General features: G+C 43.6%; 1 protein-coding gene across 1 annotated transcript; it reads left to right on the top strand.

Moving 5' to 3' along the window:
- Positions 1 to 25,068, top strand: NFS1 (NFS1 cysteine desulfurase). The gene is made up of 13 exons (XM_059406907.1): positions 1 to 97; positions 729 to 838; positions 1,549 to 1,665; positions 3,799 to 3,882; positions 11,173 to 11,325; positions 14,720 to 14,813; positions 15,529 to 15,663; positions 18,429 to 18,586; positions 19,012 to 19,117; positions 19,197 to 19,278; positions 19,937 to 20,020; positions 20,596 to 20,685; positions 24,395 to 25,068. Exons 1-13 carry the CDS (start codon positions 1 to 3, stop codon positions 24,456 to 24,458), a joined length of 1,374 nt encoding a protein of 457 aa, XP_059262890.1. The 3' UTR covers positions 24,459 to 25,068.
- Positions 25,069 to 27,134: the final 2,066 nt, after the last annotated feature.

Below are 27,134 nucleotides of genomic sequence, written 5' to 3'. Positions count from 1 at the left end.
ATGCTGCTGCGAACCGCTTGGAGGCGAGCGGCCGCGGCTGTGCCGGTCGCTCCGGGGCCCAACTCCACGGCGCCCACTCGGGGGCTGCGCCTGCGCGGTACGCTCCGGGCCCTGCTCGCCGCCACCGTCCCTGCAGGCGCGGACCTTCCCCCTTGGCGTGGCGACGCACCTGAATATTACACAGCCTCGCTCTTCCGTCAGTTACCCAGACCCCTGACCCTGCCTTCTGGCTGCACCCCTCAGACTTCCTCAGGCTCGCCCTCAGATCGGTTGACTTCGCCGTGTCGCCCTTCAGATCCTACCCCACAGGCCCTCGGATCCTTGGAAGCTTGATCGGTCTTCAGACCTCTCCTGGCCAACTTTAACAGATGCTAGTTGTCCAGCCAGTAATTTTTGAGGGAGATCTTAACCTACTCTGTCTCCTCGGTCCTTGTAAATGGCTTTGCCTTTTCGGATCCCTCCCTGCTCCCAACGAAGCAATTCGAATATTGTCCCCCCCCCCCCCCCAAGACCACGGTCTCCCTCTCTTCCTTTTACAGTTTGCTTAAGTTCTCTGATGTTTTGTTTTCTTTTCCATTAAGCTTCAACCCCAGCATCCTTTCAACTTATCTCACCTCCATCCAGCTTTCACCTTCTGCTGTCTTGGATACCTTGTGTCCATAGGTTTTCTCAGCTTGGCCACTCCATACCTCTTTTTTTTTTTTTTTTTTTTTTTTCCCCTTGGTCAGTTGTAGACCATGCTACCCAGTCTGATGTTCCCTCAGCTACAGCCACTCCTCCACAGGCCGAGTCAGAGCTGCGACCTCTGTATATGGATGTGCAAGCTACAACTCCTCTGGTAAGGATGGAGGGACAGCTCTCCCCAAGGCTGTTAATAACAATTATATTGCAGAAGTGACAATGCACAGAAATGACTGGATCCTCCAGAAGTGATAGCCATTGTGAAGTATGTGTTGGGAAAAGCAATGAGCCAGAAGTCAGGAGGTTTAAGCTGTAATAAACTAGAAATGGCTCTACTAATTGTTAGCTATTGACCTTGGTCAAGTCACTTCAGTATAGGCACTATAGTAGGAATAAAAGCATCAGCTTTGGAATTAACTGGATTGCTACTTACTATGTGAATTTGGGCAAATATTAAATGGGTTAAAAGACATAAAGCAGCCCTTTAAACAGAACCTGGCACATGATAAACACTTCGATATTAGTAGATTTCATCAACATGTGGTCTCTTGTCATATGCTGGCCCTTGTAGATCACATCACCTGGCAGGATGCAGAAACAGCTGCAAGGACAAGGCAATGATTGTAGATTACCTGAGGAGATGGTAGAATAATCTGGTAGAATGATTTAAGGTGGGTTGAGAGTGGGCATATATTAGGCTGATATTTGTTTAGTACCTAAGGGGATGGAAGAATGTTTGAGGTTCAATCTAGGTAGTGTCTGAAGGGCTTGGAGTGTGTTGAGGCAGGTTGGACAGTTCTGAGGGGATGGAGTGGGGCCTGAGTGATCTATGGACTCAAGGGGACTGATCTGTTCTGTTGTGCTCAGGATCCTCGGGTGCTTGATGCCATGATCCCTTACCTAGTCAACTACTATGGGAACCCACACTCCCGGACACATGCTTATGGCTGGGAGAGTGAGGCAGCCATGGAACATGCTCGCCAGGTGAGTATAGAAGACCTAGGAGGTTCTGATGTCAGAGGTTTAGTGGACTGTGGGAGGCATTTACTTGATAGCACTGGATGGAGGTGGAAATGTTTTGGGGCTCTTTCAGGAAGAGATTTAAAGAGCAGGCCTTGGAGTCTCTCTGATGGGATTTTATTAGGTTTTACATTTCCTAGCTAAATGACCTCTGGAATGTTACCTAATTTCTCTAAGTCTCAATTTCCATACATTGAAAATGGAGATTGTAATAGTTCCTATTCTTTAGGGTTTTTGTGTGGATTCAGTGAGAAACTGCTGATGATGTATTTATTAACACAATGCTTATACATACTAAGCTCAGTAAGTGCCTTTTATTTTATTCTTTTATTTTTTTAACTAGATTAAGTAGATTTCATGCCCAATGTGGAGCCTGATGCAGGCTTGAACTCATGACCCTGAGATCAAGACCTGAGCTGAGATCAGGACTCAGTTCCTTGGGTGGCTCAGTTGGTTAACTGTCTGCCTTCAGCTCAGGTCATGATCCCAGGCTCCTGGGATCAAGACCCTCATCGGGCTCTCTGCTCTGTGGGAGCCTGCTTCTCCCTCTCCCTGCCGCTCCCCCTGCTTGCACTCTCTCTCTCTGTCATATAAATTTAAAAAAAACCTTAAAAATTATTTTTGTTTATTTATTTATTTATTTTCATTTATTCATTTGACAGACCGAGATCACAAGTAGGCAGAGAAGCAGGCAGAGAGAGGAGGAAGCAGGCTCCCTGCTGAGCGGAGAGCCCTATGTGGGGTTCCATCCCAGGACCCTGGGATCATGACCTGAGCCAAAGGCAGAGGCTTTAACCCACTGAGCCACCCAGGCGCCCCTAAAAATTTTTTTTTAAAAAGCCAGTATTTTGGGATTCCTGAGTGTCTCGGTTGAACATCTGATTCATGATTCCAACTCTGGTCAGGATCTCAGGGTCTTGAAATGGAGACCCATGTTGGGTTCCACACTCAGCCACACTCAGTGAAGAGTCCCCTTGAGATTTTCTCTCCCTCTTCCTCTGCCCCTCCTCCCTGCTGGGCTCACTTGCTTGCACATGCTCTCTCTCAAATAAATAAATAGATCATAAATAAATAAATACATAAATAATTAAAAAGCCAATATAGGGGCACCTGACTGGCTTAGTCAGTAGAGCATGTGACTCTTGATGTGAGGGTTATGAGTCCTGCATGGGTGTAGAGATTACTTAAAAATAAAATCTTTGGGGAGCCTGGGTGGTTTCAGTTAGTGAAGCTTCTGCCTTCGGCTCAGGTCATGATCCCAGTGTCCTCCTTAGTAGGGATTCTGCTTCTCCCTCTCCCTCTGCCCCTATCCCTGCTCATTTTCTTTCTTTCTCTCTCTCTCAAATAAATAAAATTTGTAAAAAAAAGAAATAAATAAAATCTTATAAAAATTTACAAATAGATTGGGAGGGAGACAAAACATAAGAGACTCTTAATCTCACAAAACAGACTGAGGGGGGTGCCTGGGTGGCTCAGTGGGTTAAAGCCTCTGCCTTCAGCTCAGGTCATGATCCCAGAGTCCTGGGATGGAGCCCCACATAGGGCTCTCTGCTCAGCAGGGAGCCTGCTTCTTCCCTTCTCTCTCTCTACCTGCCTCTCTGCCTACTTGTGATCTGTCAAATAAATAAATAAAATCTTAAAAAAAAAATTAAGAAAAAATGCAAAAACAGACTGAGGGTTGTTGGGGGCGGGGGAAGGGAGAGGGTGGTTGGGTTATGGACATTGGGGAGGGTATGTGATATGGTGAGTGCTGTGAAATGTGTAAGCCTGACGATTCACAGACCTATACCCCTGAGGCAAATAATATATTATATGTTAATAAAAATAATTAATAAAAATTTTTAAAAATTAAAAAAATAAGAATTATTATTATTGTTGTTATTGTTATTGTTATTTTATATGAGACAGGAAAGAGCCTCAAATCTGGGATGGAATTGAATCTACTCACTGTCTGACTGTGGTGGGTCCAGAGCTTCTTGGGTAGTTGATAGGATGCAGTGGAGCTGCTCTTGAACCAGAGCTCTGTCCTAGCTATGTCTGCAGTTACACTCCTGCCTGGGAAACTGATGTTACTTATCTCTGTTTCTTGGATTTCAGCAAGTAGCATCTCTGATTGGGGCTGATCCTCGTGAGATTATTTTCACTAGTGGCGCTACTGAATCTAACAACATAGCAATTAAGGTAAGAGAACCAGAGGGCATATCTGGGCTTTCCTGACATGGGAGATGGTGTCCCTCCATCATTTGCCCTCATATATGTATTTCCCAGCTACTTACTCCTACCCCGTTTAAAAATAAAGACACAGGGGCGCCTGGGTGGCTCAGTGGGTTAAAGCCTCTGCCTTCGGCTCAGGTCATAATCCCAGGGTCCTGGGATTGAGCCCTGCATGGCATCGGGCTCTCTGCTCAGTGGGGAGCCTGCTTCCTCCTCTCTCTCTGCCTGCCTCTCTGTCTACTTGTGATCTCTCTATCAAATCAATAGATAAAATCTTTAAAAATAAATAAATAAATAAATAAATAAAATAAAAGACATACATTCTTTCTGATCTGTTGCTTCCTTCAACCCTCTGTGATCTACTCTATCTTAAATCTTTGTTCTTGTTGAACTAAGTTCAGTGAGGTAGTTGGACATGAAAAAGGGTGGCTTTTTAACCATCAACCATTTGTGTTTGGGGACACCTAGGTAGCATTTGCCTTCCACGCAGGTGGTGATCCCAGGGTCCTGGGAATCCAGCCCTGCACTGAGCCCCACATCGGGCTCCCTGCTCAGCAGGAAGCCTGCTTCTCCCTCTCCCACTCTCCCTGCTCGTGCTCCCTCTCTTGCTGTCTCTGTGTCAGGTAAATAACTAAAATCTTAAACAAACAAACAAAAAACCACTGGTGTTTTGGATGGCAGCTACTTCAGGGAGTGAAGTAGCTTTTTTTTTCTTTTAAGTGAAGTGCTTTTTTTTCTTTTAAGATTTTGTTTTTGTTTTTTTTTTTTTTTTTTTAATATTTTATTTATTTATTTGAGAGAGAGACAGCGAGAGAGAGCATGAGCGAGGAGAAGGTCAGAGGGAGAAGCAGACTCCCTGTGGAGCTGGGAGCCCGATGCGGGACTCGATCCCAGGAATCCAGGATCATGACCTGAGCCGAAGGCAGTCGTCCAACCAACTGAGCCACCCAGGCGTCCCTGTTTTTTTTTTTTATTTTTTTTTTTTAAAGATTTTATTTATTAATTTGACAGAGAGAAATCACAAGTAGACAGAGAGGCAGCCAGAGAGAGAGAGAGGGAAGCAGGCTCTCTGCCGAGTAGAGAGCCCGATGCGGGACTCGATCCCAGGACTCTGAGATCATGACCTGAGCCGAAGGCAGCGGCTTAACCCACTGAGCCACCCAGGCGCCCCAAGATTTTGTTTTTTTGAGTAATTTCTACTTCCATTGTGGGGCTCCAACTCACAAACCCGAGATCAAGAGTTACACGCTGTACCGACTGAGCCAGCTAGGTGCCTCTTCACCATCCTTTTGATCTAATTACAGTGAAGCCCCAAATCTACTTGTAGTTGAGCATGTTCCTCTGCTTCTGGTTACCAGCTTCACTCTTATATATGTGATTTCAGGGCTAACCCTCCTCTCAGTCTTCCTTTTTCTTTCTGATGAGATCTATTTGCAACAAGTTTTTCAATTTCTTTATTTTTAAAGGTTTATTTAAAAAAAAAAAAAAGATTTACTTATTTTGTTGAGGGAGGGACAGAGGGAGAGAAAGTCCCAAACAGACTCCATGCTGAGCACAGAGCCCAGCATGGGGCTTGATCCCATAACTCAGAGATCATGATCTGAGCAGAAACCAAGAGTCCAACCAAGAATACGTTTAACTGACTGTGTCACCCAGGTACCCCTTTTAAAAATTTTAAATTTGTTAAGGATTTTGTGCATTTGGTGGCACCTGGGTGGCTCAGTGGGTTAGAGCCTCTGCCTTTGGCTCAGGTCATGATCTCAGGGTCCTGGGATTGAGACCCGCATCAGGCTCTCTGCTTGGCTGGGAGCCTGCTTTCTCCCTCTTTCTCTGCTTCTCTGCCTACTTGTGATCTCTGTCAAATAAATAAATAAAAATCTTTTTTTAAAAATAGGATTTTGTGCATATAAATATATATATTATTTAATGATTTTATTTATTTGACAGAGACAGCGAGAGAGGAAACACAAGCAGGGGGAGTGGGAGATGGAGAAGCAGACTCTCTGCTGAGCAGGGACCCCTATGTGCGGCTCAAACCCAGGACCCTGGAACCATGATCTGAGCCAAAGTCAGAGGCAGATACTTAATGACTGAGCCACGCAGGTGGCTCCCCTGCTTTTTTTTTTGAAAGAGAGAAAACACACACGAGTGGGGGTTGGTGAGGAGGAAGGGCAGAGGAAGAGAGAGAGACTCTCAAATAGGCTCCATGCCCAGAATGAAACCTGACACAGGGCTCAGTCTCACAACCCTGAAATAATGACCTGAGCCAAATCAAGAGTTGTTGCTTAACCAAGGAGTGCCTGGGTGGGTCATTTAGTTAAACGGTTGATTCTTGTTTTCGGCTCAGGTCATGATCTCAGAGTCCTAGGATCAAACCTCATGTTAGGTTCCCCACTCAGCAGGGAGTCTGCTTGAGGATTCTCTCTCTCCCTCTCTCTCTGCCCCTCCCCCAGTTGATTGTGTGCTCTCTCCCTAAAATAAATTAATAAATCTTAAAAAAAAAAAAAAGTCAAATACTTAAGCGATTGAGCCACCCAGTCACCCCAGGATTTTATATTTTAAGGTAATTTCTACACCCACCGTAGGGCTTGAATTTATAACCCCAAGACCAAAAGTTGCATGTTCTACGACTGAGCCAGGCAGGTGCCCCTCCTGTTTCTTTAGATGTTCCCATTTTGAGGTATTGTTTGCTGTACTTCTGCAGGCATTCACTGCATTGTGGTGTCTCTCTCAATCAGACGGGGGCCCCCAAAATACGGGGTGAACTGATTGGGTCGAAGCTGGTTTCACAGGTGGTGAAAGGATTCACCTGAGGTAGAACAAAGGCAATAGAAGTTTATTTTTTTTTTTATTTTTTTATTTTTTTAAAGATTTTATTTATTCACTTGACACAGAGAGAGAGATCACAAGTAGGCAGAGAGGCAGGCAGAGAGAGAGCGGGAAGCAGGCTCCCTGCTGAGCAGAGAGCCCGATGCGGGGCTCGATCCCAAGACCCTGAGATCATGACCTGAGCCGAAGGCAGAGGCTTAACCGACTGTGCCACCCAGGTGCCCGGCAATAGAAGTTTATTGAATACACACCAAGAAAGTGGCGGGCAAGAGAGCAAAGGAGAGATGGTCTGCAAGAAGGCAGTGGGTGGAGGCTACTTGTTAAAGGGGAAGGTGAGGAGGTATGGGGATGGATTGGCAACTGCGCCTGGTTGTAAGTAGCCCGTTGTTTACTCCGGGCCTATGGATATATTGAGGTGAGTCTCATGATGTCTGTTTTTAGCCAGGGAGTTGTTGTGGGCCCTTTCACCTTGATCAGGTCTCTATTGCTCAAGCCTGTTGTCTAAAAGCAACCTCTACATTCACCACCTACTCTGAGATCAGTCAGTCTATCTTTGGGTCTCTGGTGCTAACAAAAGTACAGCTCCATTCTCAGTAATCATGCTGGTATTTCATGCAACTTAATCACATTGTACTGGGCCTGCTTGCCAGTATCACTTGGGTAAATACCGAGGCTCTGAGAAAGGGTGTACTGCTCTATGTTCAACTGGCTCCACCCCGTCTCACCTTTGTGTCTCAACTGTGCTGCCAGTTTTGGTTTTTATGAGCTTAGAGTGGGTGTAGGGGAGCTCCAGAGTCATCTGTCTGTTTCTGCTAGCTGGAAGGTGTCCATCCTTTGGAATGCAGAAACTACAGAACCATGGTGGAGATCCCTCCAGAAATGGGGATGATTTCTGGAATGAGGAGCATTTTTAAAACTTTGAAACTCTCTACTGTTCCTACTCAAACCTAGAGGCGCAGGATTGCTAAAAATAGTTGTAACAGTTTTTCCCTTGGGTGCCTGGGTGGCTCAGTTGGTTAAGTGACTGCCAGCGGCTCAGATCATGATCCCAGGATCCTGGGATCAAGCCCTGAATCGGGCTCCCTGCTCAGCGGGGAGCCTGCTTCTCCCTCTCCCTTTGCTGCTCTGCCTGCTTGTGCTCTCTCATTCTTCTGTCAAATAAATACATAAAATCTTAAAAAACAAAACCAAAAACCAGTTTTCCCCTTAGTCTCCTAAATGGGTAAATCTATTGTTAGAGGATTCAACACTGTGGGTAATTGAGATAGGAGAGAGTAGAAAGGGGTGGGAAACTTTTTCTGTTTTTTTATTTTGTTAAGTGATGTGAAAATTTATTAAGTGAAGGTGAGAACAGAAAGCAAAGAAAGAAAGCTCTCTAGAGTGAGAGGGGTCCTGAATGGGTTGTCCAGGAGTGGGGAACTTTTAAATGTTTTCCTTGTTATGATCCTTATCCTCCAGAACATATAAATTTTATGTAGTTATAATTTTGGCCTAATTAGTTTTATATTCTGCTTTTTTATTTAAATTTTTTTTTTTTTTAATATTTATTTATTTGAGAGAGAGAAAGTGAGACAGAGCATGAGCAAGGAGAAGGTCAAAGAGAGAAGCAGGCTCCCCGTGGAGCTGAGAGCCCGATGTGGGACTCGATCCCGGGACTCCAAGATCATGACCTGAGCCGAAGGCAGTCGTCCAACCAACTGAGCCACCCAGGCGTCCCAATTTATTTAAATTTTTTTTAAAAACAGTTTTATTTGTTTTGGGGCACCTCGGTGGCTCAGTTGGTTAAGAGTCTGCCTTCGGCTCAGGTCATGATCCCAGGGTCCTGCTGCTTCCTCTCCCTCTGCCTGCCTGCTGCTCTCCCTGCTTGTGCACTCTTTCTCTCTCTCTCCCAAATAGATGAAATCTTTAAAAAAAAAAAAAAAAAAGAATTTATTTATTTATTCGAGAGAGAGAGAGCAAGCACAAGTCAGGGGCAGAGGCAGAGACAGAGGGAGAAGCAAACTCCCCGCTGAACAGTGAGCCTGACATAGGGCTAGATCCCAGGATCCCATGACCTGAGCTTAACCGACTGAGCCACCCAGGTGCCCCTATATTCTGCCTTTTTTTTTTTTTTTTTGAGATTTTATTTATTTATTAGAATGAGCAGTGGGGAGGGACAGTCGGAGAGAGAGAGAAGCAGACTCCCTGCTGAGCAGGAAGCCTGTTGCAGGGCTCTGTCCTAGGACCTAGAGATCATGATTGAGGTGAAGGCAGATGCTAAACCATCTGAGCCACCCAGGCACCCCTATACTCTGCGTTTTAAAGATTTTGTTTATTTGAGAGAGAGTGTGTGAGGGCAGCGAGGGTGCAGGCAGGGAGCAGAGGGGGAGGGAGAGTGAGGGGAAAGAATGTCCAGCAGATTGCACACTGAGCATTTGGAGCCCAGGGAGGGACTTGATCCCAGAACCCTGAGCTCATGACCTGTGCCGAAACCAAGAATTAGACATTTATCTGACTGATCCATCCAGGCACCCCACATTCTGCTTTCTTTCTTTTTTTTTTTTTTTTAAGATTTTATTTATTTATTTGGCAGAGACACAGCAAGAGAGTGAACACAAGCAGGGGAGCAGCAGAGGGAGAGGGAGAAGCAGACTTTCTGCCAAGCAAGGAGCCCGAGGCGGGACTCGATTCCAGGACCCTGGGATCATGACCTGAGCCAAAGGCAGACGCTAGTGATTGAGCCACCCAGGCGCCCCCCCATATTCTGCTTTTAAAGTAGTACTCTATTATAAGCTTGGGGGAATTGGGTTGCATGGTTTTTGTTTGTTATTTTTTTAAATAGTCTTCATGCTGGATGTGGAAGCCAGTATGGGGCTTAAACTCATGACCCCAAGATTGAGATACACCACATTTTATTTTTCTTATTACTTTAAAAAAATTTTTTTTAAAGATTTTATTTATTTATTTGAGATGGGGAGAGAGAACAAGGCGGGAGAAGGAGCAGGGGTTGGGGAGAAGCCAACTCCCCGCTGAGCAGGGAGCGCCACATGGGGCTCGATCTCAGGACCCTGAGAATATGACTTGAGTTGAAGTCAGATGCTTAAGTGACTGAGCCACCCAGGCATCCCTCAAACTTCATAATTTTTAATATAACTACCTTCTTTTTCATGGAGTTGTGTTATCATATTTTACTTTTTATTTCTCTGTTGTTAGATGTGTTTAATTTTTCCTTTTTTAAAAAATTTAAATTCAGTTAGCAATAATATTTCCATTTTTTTTTAAAGATTATATTATTTAATCTCTGTAGCTTGACCTGTCTTTTGAAATATTTCCCTAAGGTAAATCCCTAAATGAAGAATCATAGCTAAAGAGTATGCATACAGCTTTTTTTTTTTTTTTTTTTAAGATTTTATTTATTTGAGGTGCACCTGGGTGACTCAGTGGGTTAAAGCCTCTGCCTTCGGCTCAGGTCATGGTCCCAGGGTCCTGGGATTGAGCCCCACATCGGGCTCTCTGCTCAACAGGGAGCCTGCTTCCTTCTCCTTCTCTGCCTGCTTCTCCGCCTACTGTGATCTCTGTCTGTCAAATAAATAAATCATTTTAAAAAAAGATTTTAAAAAAATCTTTTAAAATCTTTTAAAATGTTTTAAAATCTTTTTAAAAAAAAACCCCATATAACAAACCCCTCATATCTGAGTTTATGGTAATGAAGTGACTCACGGTGGACTCCTGGTTGCAAGGGACTGGCTGCCCTCTCCAGAAGAATAAAACATGTGTTCAGAGGGCTGGAACTTTCGACTCTACTTCCCTCAGAGTAGGAGAGGGGAACTGAAGATTGAGCTCAGGCCTGTGGCCAGTGATTTAATCAGTCATGTCTTGGTAATGAAACCCCCATAAAAACTCCAGACTGTAAGGCTCAGAGGATCTTCCAGGTTGGTGTTCACCATGGATGTGCTGGGCAGGTGGCATGCCTAGATTCACAAAGACAGGGCATGGAAACTTTGTGCCCATCCCCTCCTCAGCCTCACCCTATGCATCTCTTCCATTTGGCTGTTCCTAAATTGTATCCTTTATAATAAAACCGTAATAGTGTAGTGCTTTCAGCCACTTCAGAGAGTTATTCGGGTGAATTATTGGGGGGCTGTGGAAGTCCTGAATTTGTAGCCAGCTGGGTGAAAGTATTGCAAGCTGGATTGTGACACCTGGACCTTGTGACTAACATCTGAAGTGGAGTTAGTCTCATGGGACTGAGCCCCTTAAGCTGTGGGATTTGTACTAACTCATGGTAGTTAGTGTCAGAATTCAGTTGAATTGTAGGACATGCACTTGGTGTCACAGAATTGATGTTGGAGCATACAGCTCTTTCCCACATTTTCTTTCAAGTGGGATTGAAGTCCTTGCTGTTTATCTGAGTATACCTTCCTTCCTTCCACCACCACCAATTTCTAGGGGGTGGCCAGGTTCTATAGGTCACGGAAAAAGCACTTGATCACCACTCAGACAGAGCACAAATGTGTTTTGGATTCCTGCCGTTCACTGGAAGCTGAGGGCTTTCAGGTCACATACCTCCCGGTGAAGAAGAGTGGGATCATCGACCTGAAGGTAGGAGTGACTACTGGCAGGAGGGGCAAAATACGAGCAGCTTGGCTTCAGCCTGTAACTGTCTTCAGCTTCAGCTGGATCTTCAAGGACTAGATCTAATGGTGAGGGGAAGCTTAGAGAAATAGGCCCGGGAGAGAAACTGAGCATATGAACATATGTTCCCCTTGAGTGTGTACCATCTTCTTTTTCTCTGGAGGAGTTGTTTCTCAGCTTTGTCAATGCTTCCTGGTGTGTCTGAGGGCCACTGGGTGTGTGTGCGGGATGCCAGGGAATCAACACTCACCATGGAAAAGCTCTGGCCTCTTCCTCCCCTGTGCTGATGTTTCTTATCCCTCTAAAGTGGAGGTATAGTTTTTGTGAAGAATATTTCCCTATATGGCCCATATCTTTATATGTACATTTTGCGTAGTGAGTTCACACGTCTTGTTCACCACATTTTTTTTTTAAAGATTTATTTATTTGACAGACAAAGATCACAAATAGACAGAAGAGGCAGGCAGAGAGAGAGGAGGAAGCAGACCCCCTGCTGAGTAGAGAGCCTGATGGAGGGCTCAATCCCAAGACCCTGGGATTATGACCTGAGCTGGAGGCAGAGGCTTTAATCCACTGAACCACCCAGGCACCCGTTGTTCACCACATTTTGAGTATCAGCATCCCTAGTCAAATCCTGAGATGCAGTTTGTGGATAGAACCCTTTCTTTTGCAAGTAGAGATTGTTTTACTTTGCTTCCAACCTGGATGCCTTTTTTTTGTTTTTCCCCTTGCCCAGTTGCTTGGCAAGAACTTCTAGTACAAAGCAGAATAGAAGTGGTGAGAGCAGACACTCTTGTTTTGTTCCTGATCTTGGGCGAAAGCTTTCCTCATTAAGTATGATCTTAACTGTCGATTTTTCAGAGCCATTCTTGCATGAATGTCCTTTATTAGATCGAAGAGGTTCTCCAAGGCTGTTGATTTTTTTTTTTTTTTTTTTTTGGTTATCATGAATGCATTTTGGTTTCATCAGTTTTTTCGTGTTTATTGAGGGGGTTTTGCTTTCTATTAATATTACAATATTACATTGTTTGATAGGTTGCTGGATTTGGTTTGCTACTGTTTTTGTTTTGTTTGTCTTTTAAAGATTTTATTTACTTGAGAGAGAGTAAGAGCAGGTGGGAGAGGGAGAAGCAGGGTCCCCACTGAACAGGGAACCTGATGTAGGGCTCAATCCCAGGACTCTGGGATCATGACCCGAGTTGTGGGCAGACACTGAAATGACTGAGCCATCCAGGTGCCCCAGTTTGCTAGTGTTTCTTTTTTTTCTTTTAAGATTTTATTTATTTATTTGACAGAGAGAGACAGTGAGAGAGGGAACAGAAGGAGGGAGAGTGGAAAAGGGGGAAGCAGGCTTCCGGCTGAGCAGGGAGACTGATACGGGGATCGATTCCAGGACCTTAGGAATATGACCTCAGCAAAAGGCAGATGTGTAACTACTGAGCCATCTGGTTTGCTAGTGTTTTGTTAAGGATTTTTGTTTCTATAGTCATCAGGGATCCTGATCTGTAGTTTTCTTGTGGTATCTTTGTCTGGTTTGGATATGAGGGTAATAATGGTCTCAGAATAGGCATGGTGGTTGTCACCTAATGTTTCAGTATTGTTGACCACTGTGCCCCTTCTTAAAACTCTCCACTTCAGCCACACTGCCTTCATATCTCCCTGATCGGCCCTGGCCAGTCCTGCTGTGGGCCTGTTCTCACATAGCCCCTTACCTTTGAGCTCTTCTTCTTTTCTTTGCACTTTCCTTAATTCTCTCCTTCTTCTAACCACTTAGCTCAAGTTCTGCTCTTTTGCTGAAATCTTTTTGGCTGCTCTAACCCCTACTAATATTTTATATTTATATAAATAAATATATTTAATAATTTAAAGAACTAAATTTCTTAAATTCCTTAATGGCTTTGGTTTTCTTTCACCTTATAATATTTATTATGTCATAGTGCTTGGCACTAGGGATAGTGGGATGAACAAGACAAGCTTAGTTCCTGTCTTCAGGGAGCTTACATTCTAGTGAAGGGGACAGTTAACATATAAACAAACATATAAATGAAGTAGTTAGAAATTGGGATAAATGCTATGAAGGAAGCAAACAAGAAGCTGAAAGAAACATGACATTGAGCCCCTCTAATAGACCAGTGTCTGGGAAAGCAAGATGTTGGGAGGCTGATTAATAATTCCACTAAGAGGAACATTTTAGTCTGATGAGGTCCCTTCCTCAGTGTTGTCACCAATAACTTTGTTTTTTGTTACTTACTTTGTTGTTTGCAGCTTACTCTGACAACCTTACATAGGAAAGGTTCTCTCCCTCTCTCTTTTTAATTAAACTTTGAATTTTTAAATAATTGTAGATTCACATGTGGTTGTGAGAAATAGTACAGAGAGATCTCATGTACCCTTTACCCAGTTTCCCCCATGATAATATCTTACAGAAGTATAGTACAATACCACAACCAGGGTATTGACATTGACACAGTCTGCCAGTCTTCTTGTCCTTTCCCCAGTTTAACTTAGACTCACTCATCACGTGTAGGTGTGTGTAACTACTGCCACCACCAAATTAGTGTCATCATCACAGTGATGTGTCATGCTGTTCTTTTAAAACCACTAATGTGATCTCCATTTCTTTAATTTTTTCATTTCAATAATGTTATATAAATGAAATCCTAAAGTATGTAACCTTTTGGGACTAGCCTTTTTTACTTACCACATGTCTTTGGCAAGTCATTTAGGTTGTTATATGACTCAGTAGTTTGTTCTTTCTGTTGCTGAGTCGGGGGCGCCTGGGTGGCTCAGTGGGTTGAGCCTCTGCCTTCGGCTCAGGTCATGATCCCAGGGTCCAGAGCCCTGCATCTTGATCCTTGCTCGGCAGGGAGCCTGCTTCTCCCCCCACCCCCCACATTGCTGAGTCATAGTCCATGTGGTGGAAGTACCACAGTTTAACCATACACCTGTTGAGTGACTTCTGGATTGTTTCTAGGTTTGGGCTTTTTTGACAAATGCAGCTATGAACATTTATGTGTAGGTTTTTTGTGTGAATCTGTTTTCATTTCCCTGAGATAAATGCCCAGCAGTGCAATTACTGGGCCATATGGTAATTTCATGTTTAGTAGGAGACAAAAACTGCAAAACTGTTTTCCAGCATGGCCATGCCATCTTGCGTTCTTACTAATAGTAATAACCAAGTGTGTGAATGATGCGGTTTCTCTGAATCCTTGCCAGCATTTTGGGTTGTTACCATTTTTATTTTAACCATTCTGGTAAGTGGGTGGCAAAAGGCCCCTTTCCAAGACTAAGCTTGCCTACATTCTGAGTTAGGGAGGATTTTGTTGGATCTATATAGTCTCCTTGCTCCTGATAATCTTAGGAACTAGAGTCTGCCATCCAGCCAGATACCAGCCTGGTCTCAGTTATGACTGTGAACAATGAGATTGGAGTGAAGCAGCCCATTGCGGAAATAGGTGAGTACTGTGGGTGGACCTTGATGCTTGCCCACCACTGGGATCCATATGATCTGGGAGGGAGATTAAGGGAAAAGGAGGTTCAGAGATATCCTGTGTATGGCATAGCAGTGGAGAGAGATTAAGGGAAAGGAAGTTTCAGATCCTTGTTCAAAGACCTCCCGTATATGGCATAGCAGCATTTGAATCTGGGTCTAGTATTCTTCCTGTTCTTTTCATTTAACTGCAGTTGCTGCCCAAAACACAACACCACCCTTTCTTCTCTTCCTCTTTCACCTTTGTCACTTCAGTACATCTCTTTATTATGCTCACTTACAGCTGGAGACTCACTCTGTAACCCCTAAGGCACATTAGCCAATAGATCTGCTAATCTTTGCTTCCTTTAAATTAAGAAAGATCTAAAAGCTAATCTGGTATATCAAAAGGCTGTGTTAACAAGGTAAGAAGAGTCTTAGGCATCAGAATATCAGGGATGTTTTGATTTGGTGATGTGTATTATTTTTTCTAGTAAAGGAAGCTAGCTGAGAATGACAGAGAGAGTGGGAGGGAGAGAGGGAAAGAAAGGAAGAGACAGAACGAGAGAAGTTCTTTACTTTATGGCTAGAGGCTAGTGCCAGATGCAATTTTGCCTTAGAACTCAAGGTACATTGCCAGGTCACTGCCAGGTGACTTCCCATCATTGTGCTATGATTCTTCCCTTCTATTGTTTCCTTAGGGCGGATTTGCAGTTCCAGAAAGGTATATTTCCATACCGATGCAGCCCAGGCTGTTGGAAAAATCCCACTTGACGTCAATGACATGAAAATTGATCTCATGAGCATCAGTGGTCATAAAATCTATGGTCCCAAAGGTACCAGCCTCTCCTAGAGTTCCTTCTCTCAGACCTCCCAGTAAACTCCTTGACAGAAGTTCCTTGAACTCATTTGGGACTACGGTTGCTCTCAGAGGAAGTTTACATTCATAGTGTCTTGCAGAATGCAAGTGTCCTTTAGCAATAACCAGGAACACTTGTTTGTAGGCTCTTGAAGTTAACTGTATATATTTGATGAGGAAATGAAATATTTTCTTTTCTTTTAATTGTATTTATTTATTTTTTTTTAAGATTTTATTTATTTGACAGAGAGAGAGAGAGATCACAAATAGGCAGAGAGGCAGGCGGGTGGTGGTGGGGGAAGCAGGCTCCCTGCTAAGCCGAGAGCCTGATGCAGGGCTTGATCCCACTGAGCCACACAGGCGCCCCAAAAATATTTCTTAATTAAGTGTAGTTTGTTACATAAATTATTTCAAAACTGGGGTCCTTTGTCATAAATTTGGGAGTACTGCCTTAGTTTTGGTAGTAACTACCATCTTTGCCTAAGAAGTTGTTCTGTGTAGAAGAAGATGAAGTGGCCACTCTGTTTAAAACCTGTGACTATTTTGTGAATATCTTTGCACATTCATGCTCATATTTTGGCATGAAATTCCTGTAAGTTAGTTTGCAAGTCTTAAGTTATATGTATATGTGTGTATAAATATATACACACATATATATATATATTTTAAAGATTTTATTTATATTTATTTGAAAGACAGTGAGAGAGAGTGCACAACCAGGGGGAGGAACAGAGGAAGGGAGAGATAATCTCCAGCAGACTCCTTGCTGAGTGTAGAGCCTGGGTCTCAATCCCACAACCCCAAGTCCATAACCCAAGCTTAAACCAAGAGTCAAGACACTCATCCGACTGAGCCACCTAACTGCCCCTTACATTTTTAAGCTTTGATACACTTTGGGAGATTGTGGTAATTTTTAAATCCACTCTGATCTTTCTCTGTTTTTTTCCCCAAACCTGTTTTCTGGTTTCTGGTTTTTGTTTTTGTTTTTAAAGATTTTATTTATTTCTTTGACAGAGAGATCACAAGTAAGCAGAGAGTCAGGCAGGGGGTGGGGGGAAGCAGACTCCCTGCTGAGCAGAGAGCCCATTGTGGGGCTCAATCCCAGGATCCTGAGACCATAACCTAAGCTAAAGGCAGAGGCTTAACCCACTGAGCCACCCAGGTGGACCTGTTTTCTTTTCTTCTCTTTTTTCTTTTTTTTTTTTTTTTTTTTTTGGATTTTATTTTTATGTAGTCTCTACACCCAATACGTGGCTTGAACTTAAAAGCCCAAGATTGAGAGTCATATGTTCCACTGACTGAACCAGCCAGGGACCTGCCCCCCACTGTTTTTTTTTTTTTTTTTTTTTTTTTTTTTTAATGCTTGCTTGCTTGCTTGCTTTAAGATTTTATTTATTTGTTTGACAGATAGAAATCACAAGTAGGCAGAGAGGCAGGCAGGGGGGCGGGGAAGCAGGCTCGCCACTGAGCAGAGAGCCCGATGTGGGGCTCAATCCAAGGACCCTGGGATCATGACCTGAGCTGAAGGCAGAGGCTTTAACCCACTGAGCCACTCAGGTGCCTGTCTTTCTTTCTTTTTCAAGATTTGTTTTTTATTTATTTGACAGAGAGAGAGAGAGAGAGAGGGAACATAAGCAGAGGGAGAAGCAGGCTTCCTGCTGAGCAGGAAGCTCTGGGATAGAGCCCCAAATTGGGCTCTATCCCAGAATCCTGGAATCATGACCTAAGCCAAAGGCAGACGCTTAACATTTGAGCCTCCCAGGTGCCCCTACCTGCCCCTTTTTAAACAATTTTATTCTGGGGGCTCCTGGGTGGCTTAGTCAGTTAAGCACCTGCCTTCGGCTCAGGTCATGATCCGAGGGTCCTAGGGTCAAGCCCCATGTCAGGCTCCCTGCTCACCAGGGAGTCCACTTCTCCCTCTCATTATTCCCTCTGCTCTTTCTCTTTCTCAAATGAATAAATCAATCTTAAAATTTTTTTTATTCTCTTTAGACAAGGTAATATATTTGCATGGTTCCAAATTGAAAAGCTATAAAAAAGTACAATGCCAGAAAGTCTGTCACCTCTTTTTGCCATTAATGTAGTTCTCCTCTGGGGAGGCTGTTTTTTGAATATTTTTCTAGAATTATTCTATGCTTTTGCAAATATATATATATATATTAACCCCTCCTCCTTCTCTGTTTTTACTCAAAAAATAGCATAGTATACTCATTGTTCTGCATCTTCCTTTTTTCACCTAATAATGTATTTTTTTTTAATGTAAAGTACAGACTTTATTTAGATTTCACCTGTTTGTTTTCTAACAATGCACCTTGGCGATTTTAGAGTAGCAGTACACAAGGTGCTTCCTTTTTCTTGTATACACCAGCTTTGTATTTCTCTGTGTTGACTGTATCATAATTTATTTGCCCATTCCCTTGATGATGAATATCTGAGTTGTTTCTGGTTATTTCGCTCTTAAGAATAATGATGAGTTGTATGATCTCATTTCAGATGTGCATAGGGAGCTACTTTAAACCATGTGGTCATTACTCTTAGTATTTACCTTCGTGATGGTAAATAATTTTTATAAATAATATGCTTTTACTGTTGTTTCTCCCTTTCCTCCACTTTTTTTTTTACTTTGAAAAGTTTCAAGCTTACAGAAAAGTTGAAAGAATATTTTGACTCCTTTTAAAAGTGATAGTTTGTTTCACTCGCGTTTTTCTTTTATTCTCTTTTGTAACAAACTTTGTTTCCCAGGGGTTGGTGCCATCTACATTCGCCGCCGGCCCCGTGTGCGTGTGGAGGCCCTGCAGAGTGGAGGGGGGCAGGAGCGGGGTATGCGGTCTGGGACAGTGCCCACACCCTTGGTGGTGGGGCTGGGGGCCGCATGTGAGGTGGCACAGCAAGAGATGGAGGTATGGGGAGAGCAGTTCCCTTCCTGAACTTCTTGCCCTGTGCTGGGTCTCCCATTAGAGGCTTCTCAGCACAACTGAGTCAGATCTCTGCCGGAAGAGGAGATTTAGAAAATCTGTCCTTGTCCCAGGGCTGCTGGCATCTTGTTCTGAGGGAGGTGTTATGGGCTTCAAAATATGGGTCCTTTTAGTAGTTATCAGCTCATTTATTTCTAGCTTATTGGAACCATGAGTCCAGTTATGGGACAGCTTTGCATGCCAGGTACTGTGCTCTGTGCTGAGGATACAGTGGTCTCCATGGGTAATATGGGATGATAGGTGGGTCTGATGCCCAATCACTTCTGAGCACAGGGAAAGGACTCCTCATCTTGTGTGTTTCTGAGCTGTTATTGGTCACTATGCTTAGTCTTCCATTACCTGCTCCTCAGTACGACCATAAGCGGATCTCCAAGTTAGCAGAGCGGCTCACACAGAAGATAATGAAGAGCCTTCCAGATGTGGTGATGAATGGGGACCCTGAGCACCATTACCCAGGTATGAACATGCCCTTTCCATCCCCGTTCTGGAAGAGTCTGAGTCTTTGAACCTCCTTTCATAGTAATTCTCTCTCCAGGCTGTATCAACCTCTCCTTTGCATATGTGGAGGGGGAGAGTCTGCTGATGGCACTCAAGGATGTCGCCTTATCCTCAGGGAGGTGAGTTGGACTGGATAGACCAGAACTATGACAGGGCTCATTAGCCTGGCCTCTAAGTGGTATAACAGATTATTAAGCTTCCTAGTGTGGAGATGACACGCACAAGAGCTCTTGGTTAAGTAGAGGTATTTTATAAGTGCTGATTTTTTAGCTGGCTTGCCACTTGCTGAAGTTTGCCACCATAAGAGGGCTTCCTGGGGTAGAATTTTGTGCCTTTTGTGGCCCCAGGAGATGCATGCATCTGTTCTGTGTTACACTGGCAGTTCTGTTACAGACCTCCAGAACTGAATGATGCTCGAAAGACCACCGAGGGTTTAGCTGCCTTCTAGGCTGGTACTGATGGTGTGTTCAATCCTAGGGGAGTGAGCACTTGGTTCTCCGCTGTTTCTGCTGGTCAGACCCAGCTCACGTGGTGTCGTGTTCTGTTGTGCTTTGGTAATGTCCTTGCTCAAGGAGGATATCCTCCACAAGGGCCAGAGGAGGTAGGTCACATTCCAGAAAATGGAGGCAGCATCAGGCCCTTTGGCTCTACCAGATGAGAATGTCTCTATTATCTCCATGTACTGACTTCAGGAACCTGGGGGTGGGATCAAGAGGTTTGTGGCTAAAAGCAGACATTGATGATGAACTGAGCAAGCCTCCTTGTTTTTCTCCTCAGTGCCTGCACCTCTGCATCCCTGGAGCCCTCTTATGTCCTCCGAGCGATTGGCACTGATGAGGATTTAGCTCACTCTTCTATCAGGTCAGTCAGTTGAGAGGCAACATTTATGAAAAGCATCCTCTTTCATGTTATGCATCTCCTATTATAGTCTCCTCAGACTTGTTTTCCTTATCCCTTCCTGATTCTTCTTGAAAGTTGCTAGAGCAGCAGCTCTCAGACTTCATTGAGTATCACTTGGGAAATTTGTGAAGTTTTCTGAGTCCCACACTCAGAGATTCTGATTCACTAGGACTGGTGGGCGCCTGGGTGGCTCAGTTGGTTAAGCGACTGCCTTCAGCTCAGGTCATGACCATTGAGTCCAGGGATTGAGTCCTACTTCGGGCTCACTGCTCAGCGGGGAGTCTGCTTCTCTCTTTGACATCCCCCACCCTTCATGTTCTCTCTCTCATGCTATCTCTCTCAAATAATTAAAAAAAAGAAAGAAAGAAAACTGTGGTGATACTAATGTGGGTGATCCACAGACCCACGCTCTGAGATGCTCTGGCTTTGTTCTTTCATGTCTTTTGTGGAATAGATCCTCATTGAGTATCTGCTGAATGAATTTGCCCTGGTGCCAGAGTTCAGATGTGGAGCTCTTCTCTTATGCCTTTTTTCAGGTTTGGCATTGGCCGTTTCACCACAGAGGAGGAAGTGGACTACACAGTGGAGAAGTGCATTCACCATGTGAAGCGTCTTCGAGAAATGAGGTATGCACTATGTAGCAGAGAGCCTTTGAAAGAGATTGTAATGCTGGCTCCTCTCTTGTCCTCAGGCTGTGTGTTCACCCTGCCACAAACCAGCCTTTGAGAATACTTGGATTTTAGGACTTAGAAGTTCCACAGAGTTGGGGACCCTGGCTGGCTTAGTTGGTAGACCATGTGATTCGTGATATTGAGGCAGTGAGTTCAAGCCCCACATTCGGTATGGAGCTTACTAAATAAATAAATAAATAAATAAAAGTTCCACAAAACCTGGTAGTGGATGATCTTGGCTACTTGTTTTCAGAATAGGACAAAGAGTTTTTAAAAACTAAAGAACTACATAAATTCAGGGACGCCTGGGTGGCTCAGTTGGTTAAGCAGCTGCCTTCGGCTCAGGTCATGATCCCAGCGTCCTGGGATCGAGTCCCACATTGGGCTCCTTGCTCAGCAGGGAGCCTGCTTCTCCCTCTGCCTCTGCCTGCCATTCTGTCTGCCTGTGCTCGCTCTCTCCCCCTCTCTCTCTCTGATAAATAAATAAAATCTTTAAAAAAAAAAAAAAAAAGAACTACATAAATTCAGATGTTTTTCATTATTATAGTATTATTATCAATACAAAATTAGTGATTTGTAGACTAAGTAGAGATAAATTCCCTTCAAGATAGGAATTTTTGGGGCGCCTGGTGGCTCAGTGGGTTAAGCCTCTGCCTTCGGCTCAGGTCATGAACTCGGGGTCCTGGGATCGAGTCCCGCATTGGGCTCTGTGCTCAGCAGGGATCCTGTTTCCCCCTCTCTCTCTGCCTGACTCTCTGCCTACTTGTGATCTCTCTCGCTGTCAAATAAATAAATAAAATCTTAAAAAAAATTCAGAATCCCTATTTAAAAAGAAAATTAGGGATTCTGATTTTTTTTTAAGATTTTATTTATTTATTTGACAGCTCTTAAAAAAATAGGGATTCTTAATTTTTTTTTTTAAGATTTTATTTATTTAGGGTGCCTGGGTAGCTCAGTGGGTTAAGCCGCTGCCTTCGGTTCGGGTCATGGTCTCAGGGTCCTGGGATTGAGGCCCGCATCGGGCTCTCTGCTCAGCAGGGAGCCTGCTTCCTCCTCTCTCTCTGTCTGCCTCTCTGCCTGCTTGTGATCTCTCTCTCTCAAATAAATAAATAAATAATCTAAAAAAAAAAATTTTATTTATTTATTTGACAGAGAGAGACACAGCGAGAAAGGGAACAGAAGCAGGGGGAGTGGGAGAGGGAGAAGCTGGCCTCCTGCCGAGCCCTGGGATCATGACCTGAGCCAAAGGCAGACACTTAACTGAACCACCCAGGCACCCTGGGATCTTTTGTTTGTTTGTTTGTTTGTTTTTTAAAGATTTTATTTATTTATTTGACAGAGATCACAAGTAGGCAGAGAGACAGACAGAGAGAGAGGAGGAAGCAGGTTACCCATGGAGCAGAGAGCCCAATGCAGGGCTCAATCACAGGACCCTGGGATCATGACCTGAGCTAAAGGCAGAGGCTTTAACCACTGAGCCACCCAGGGGCCCCATCGCCCGAGGATTCTTAATTTGGATTCTGTGGCTCAACTTTAGGAGGCACATGATAGCCCTGAAATTTTATTCTAAATATTGTGTTGTTTTGCGCTTTTTTTTAAAAGCAAGTTCATAGTTTTCATCAAATTCTCAACAAAAGGTTGGGAACTACTAAGAGTGCTCTTTGTAAAGATGCTTTATAAACAAGGTCAAGAGATGCTTTGTCAGCTGTTGCCACCAGGGCTTCCCATAGTAGCTGTAGAGCTCCACTTCCTCCAACATTGAGGGGACATTGAGGCCTCTGGAGTTTTTCAGAGTCTGACTCTATTCTGCTTAAATTCAACTTTCAGGATTCTCTTGGTCTAGTTATTGAGTGAGGAAGTTCGGATATACTCCCTTCTTCCCTTTATGAACTTTACTAGGCCTTTCTGGGCTCTGGATTTTCCTTCCCAATGTCTAGTTGTATTGCTTAAATATCTACAGGTTGCTTAGTTTTCTTAGGCTTAAGATTCCTCCTTGGTTGGGGCACCTAGGTGGCTCAGTGGGTTAAAGCCTCTGGCTTCAGCTCAGGTTCTGATCCCAGGGTCCTGGGATGGAGCCTGGCATCAGGCTCTCTGCTTAGTGGGGAGCCTGCTTCCTCCTCTCTCTCTGCCTACTTGTGATTTCTGTCAAATAAATAAATAAAATCTTAAAAAAAAAAAAAAAAGATTCCTCCTTGGCTTGGCTTTTGGTACTCTCTGGCACACTGAAGGGGCATTTCCACAGACCATACTGCAAAGCCTTTTTCTTCGTATCTGTGGCTTCAGTGTCTCCACCCTATTTCTTCTGACCATTACAAACTAAATTCAGCCTGGTCTTATTAGCCCTCAGCTGAAGCTTTATAATGTACGTCTATGACAGTAAGTGATCTCTTAAGAGAAAGGACAGAAAGGAGATGGCTAACTTTAGAAGCCATGGAAAATGTCATAAATAGAAAGGCATGCTGGTGGGTGTCTGGGTGGCTCAGTCGCTTAAGTGGCTGCCTTCGGCTTAGGCCATGATCCCAGGGTCCTGGGTTCTAGTTCCACATTCGGGCTCCTCTCTCAGGGGAGAGCCTGCTTCTCCCTCTCCCTCTGCCTGCTGTTCTACCTACTTGTGCTCTCTGTCTGTCAAATAAATAAATAAATACATAAAATCTTAAAGAAAAAAAGGCATGCTGGGAATGCATGACATAAAGGAGAGAGATGAGGCAAGAACAGAATGAAATTGGGTAGAAGAAGATTAACTGGGAAAATCCAAACCAGAATCTCATAGTCATAACACATTAAGGTAATATCTGTTCTGGGAATATCATCTAAGACATTGAAGCTGAAGGGAATCGGAGCTTAGTAGATTTATCAGCAGTAGTTCTTGTGTGAGATGGGATGTTCAGGTCTAATATCCAAGAGGTACTTTTGAATTGGAACCAGGGATGTTGGAAGCACAGTCCAACTCTGGGGAGATGAGCCTGATAGGAATTGGTTACGATTGCTATATACCTAGGTAATTTAGGACTAAGGTCTAGAACTAACTGAGAAGTAGAGCAAAAACCAGAGAGAAGTGTTGAAAGTGGTTCTTGTGTGATGGGGATGAGTAGAGGCTGAAACTTGCTGCTTACACAGTTCCAGTGGTCTTGGTTCCACCAGGGAAAATGTGTCCATAGTCTCTCACGAATGGGATGAGAGCTTCTTGAATATAACCACAACCTTATGCCACTGGCTTGGCCCCACTGGAGCTGAGCCTGGGGTACTCAGTTATTGTTTGTTGGCAGCTATGGATCTGCTAGAGCTGACAAGGGTTCAAAGAGAGCTGGGAGGGCACCTGGGTGGCTCAGTTGGTTAAGCATTTGACTTTAGCTCAGGTCACTATCTTAGGGTCCTGGGATTGAGTCTCACATCAGGCTTCCTGCTCAGCAGGAAGTCTGCTTCTCCCTCTCCCTCTCACCCTCCCCCCTGCTCGTGCTCTCTTTCTCTCTCTCAAATAAATAAATAAAATCTTTAAAGAGAGAGAGTTGGGAAAGACTTGCTAACCACCATGTTGGGTCTTTCAGGGCAAGAAAATGGAGTGAGAAGAATAGATGGAGATAATTCAGGACTGAAGGGTCAGAGAGCAATGTTATTTTTTTCCTATCTAAGCCCTTACTCACCCAATGTCTCTTTTCCTTGGCAGCCCTCTCTGGGAGATGGTGCAGGATGGCATTGATCTCAAGAGCATCAAGTGGACCCAACACTAGAAGAATGGGCTGGGCCTCTGACTTTGTGCCAACCTTGCTTCCTCCTGCCTCACCAAGCCATGAACATCTGGGTACCTTGTTATACCCAGTGGGTGTTTCATGTTCAAACCAGAATTGTTGTAGCCCAGTTGACTTCAGCATCAGGCCACCATCAACCCAAAATAGAAACACAAAATATCTTTCCTGAGCCTCAGCTCCTTTGGTGGGGAACACTCACCATTTCTCTCCAGGAGTCCTCTTGTCTTACAGTGAATGGATGTTCTTGGTGTGGAGAGCCAGAGCAACTGGAAGAAGGTTCTTTGTTCAGAGACCTCAGTGCTTTGTGTGGACATTTTGAATTATTACTACTGCTCAGCAAGACTGATTCCTTCAGGAACAAGCATAATCTACTATTTAATTTCTTTTTTGTCTCCACAGTCCACCTCTTCATGTTGATTATAGACGGAAGCAAGTTTCTTAGAAGGCTTATCTCCTGTTCTTGTCCCTCTTCATTTTTTTTGACCGAATGGAGCTAGAAATATCTATGACTCCACCCACTATTCTAATAATTTATGTTTCTTTTTAAAAATTGTTAATTTGCAGATTAGAGAAATAAAATCACCTTCCTCTATTTAATTTGTGACTTTATGAAAATCTCAGAGAAAATTTCAACCTGTTCTTGGGAACCGGGAGCAAACTACCACACCACTTTATTCCTGTAGATGACTTTTTAAATTTTTATTTACTTTTATTTTTTAAAAAGATTTTATTTATTCATTTGAGAGTGAGAGAGAACATGAGAGCTGAGAAGGTCGGAGGGAGAAGCGGACTCCCCATGGAGCTGGGAGCCCGATGCGGGACTTGATCCCAGGACTCCGAGATCATGACCTGAGCTGAAGGTAGTCGCTTAACCAACTGAGCCACCCAGGCACCTTGTAGGTAACTTTTGAAGGAGATATTACATAAGCAAAAACGTGATTTTCAGGGGCACCTGGGTGGCTCATTCGTTTAAGCGTCTGCCTTCGGCTTGGGTCATGGTCCCGGGGTCCTGGGATCAAGCCCCTCATCAGGCTCCTTGCTCCACTGGGAGTCTGCTGCTTCTTCTGCCTGCCACTCCCCCTGCTTATACTAACACACATTCTCTCTTTCCCTCTCTCTCTCTGTGTCAAATAAATAAATAAAAATTTTAAAAAATGTGATTTCCAGCCATGGAAAGAGCTAGAGATGAATGAGAAATGAAAAGGAGCAGGAAGAATAAAGGGCCTGAGTTTTAAAAAAAAAAGCATGATACGTTTGAGAAACCAATAGGCTAATATAGCTAGAGTAGTTTTTCCATTTGTGGGTATGACACTGTAGGTGAATAGTTACCAGAACAACAAAAAAAAGCAAGAGAAAGAATACATTAGAGTATATCACACATATTTTAAGTATTTTATTTTGGTATTTTTAAAAAGATTTTATTTATTTATTTATTTATTTATTTATGAGTAGGCTGTACACCCATTGTGGAGCTCAATGTGGGGCCTGAATCCCTGACCTTGAGATCAAGACCTGCTGAGATCAAGAGTCAGATGCTTAACCCACTGAGCCACCCAGGCACCCCTTATTTAATTATTTTTAAGTTATCTCTACATCCATGTGGGGTTCCAACCTACAACTCTGAGATTAAGAGTCGTGTTTTCCATCCACTGAACCAGCCAGGCACCCCTTAACCATTTTATTTTGATTACATATTTAAATGTGTATACCTGGTTGCAAATGTATTATGTGAGTGATGGTAAAAAATTTTGAAATCTACTAGCTAGCAGTATGTAAATGCAGATGGATAGGAGGAGGAGGTTTTTATTTTAAGATTTTATTTATTTGAGAGAGTCAGCGAGAGAGGGAACACAAGTAGGGGGGAGTGTGAGAGGGAGAAGCAGGCTTCCTGCTGAGCAGGGAGCTGGCCACTGGCTGCATCCCAGGACCCCTGGACTATGACCTGAGCCTGAGCTGAAGGCAGATGCTTGATGACTGAGACACCCAGGTGCCCAGGAAGAAGGTTTTTTAAAAAGAATTTTTATTTTGAATAATTTTAGATTTAGAGAAGTTTGCAAAAATAGTTCAGAGTTAGATGTCCATCACCCAATTTCCTCTAATTTTAACATCTAATATAAAACTTCTATGGTATATTTGTCAAAATTAAGAGAGTAACATCTGTACATTAGTATTAACTAAACTTCAGGTTTTATTCAGATTTCACCAGTTTTCTCACTAATGCCCCTTTTCTATTCCAGGAGGCAATCCCAATACAACATTGCATGTAGGTTTTGTTTTCAATGCACTCTACTATACCTGCAAAGAGTATATATAACAAAGTATAGGTTCTGTTTAAAAAGGTGGCCTAGGGGACGTCTGGGTGGCTCAGTTGGTTATGGCTGCCTTCAGCTCAGGTTGTGGTCCCAAGGCTCTGGGATTGAGTCTTGCATTAGGCTCCTTGCTTGGCGGGGAGCCTGTTTCTATCTCTCTCTCTGCCTGCCCCTCTGCCGGCTTAAGCACTCTCTCTGTCAAACAAATATGTAAAATCTTAATAAATAAGTAAATAAATCTTAAAAAAATAATAAAATAAAAAAATTAAAAGGTGGCCTAGTTTTCTAGTTTGCTGTTTTTGGTATACTGGGCTAGTACCAGGCAAGTCTGCCACACAAATCTTCCCCA

This window comes from Mustela nigripes, chromosome 7 (genome assembly GCF_022355385.1).
Source record: "Mustela nigripes isolate SB6536 chromosome 7, MUSNIG.SB6536, whole genome shotgun sequence".
In the NCBI taxonomy this organism is placed as follows: domain Eukaryota; kingdom Metazoa; phylum Chordata; class Mammalia; order Carnivora; family Mustelidae; genus Mustela; species Mustela nigripes.
This window is presented reverse-complemented; position numbering and strand designations above follow the sequence as displayed.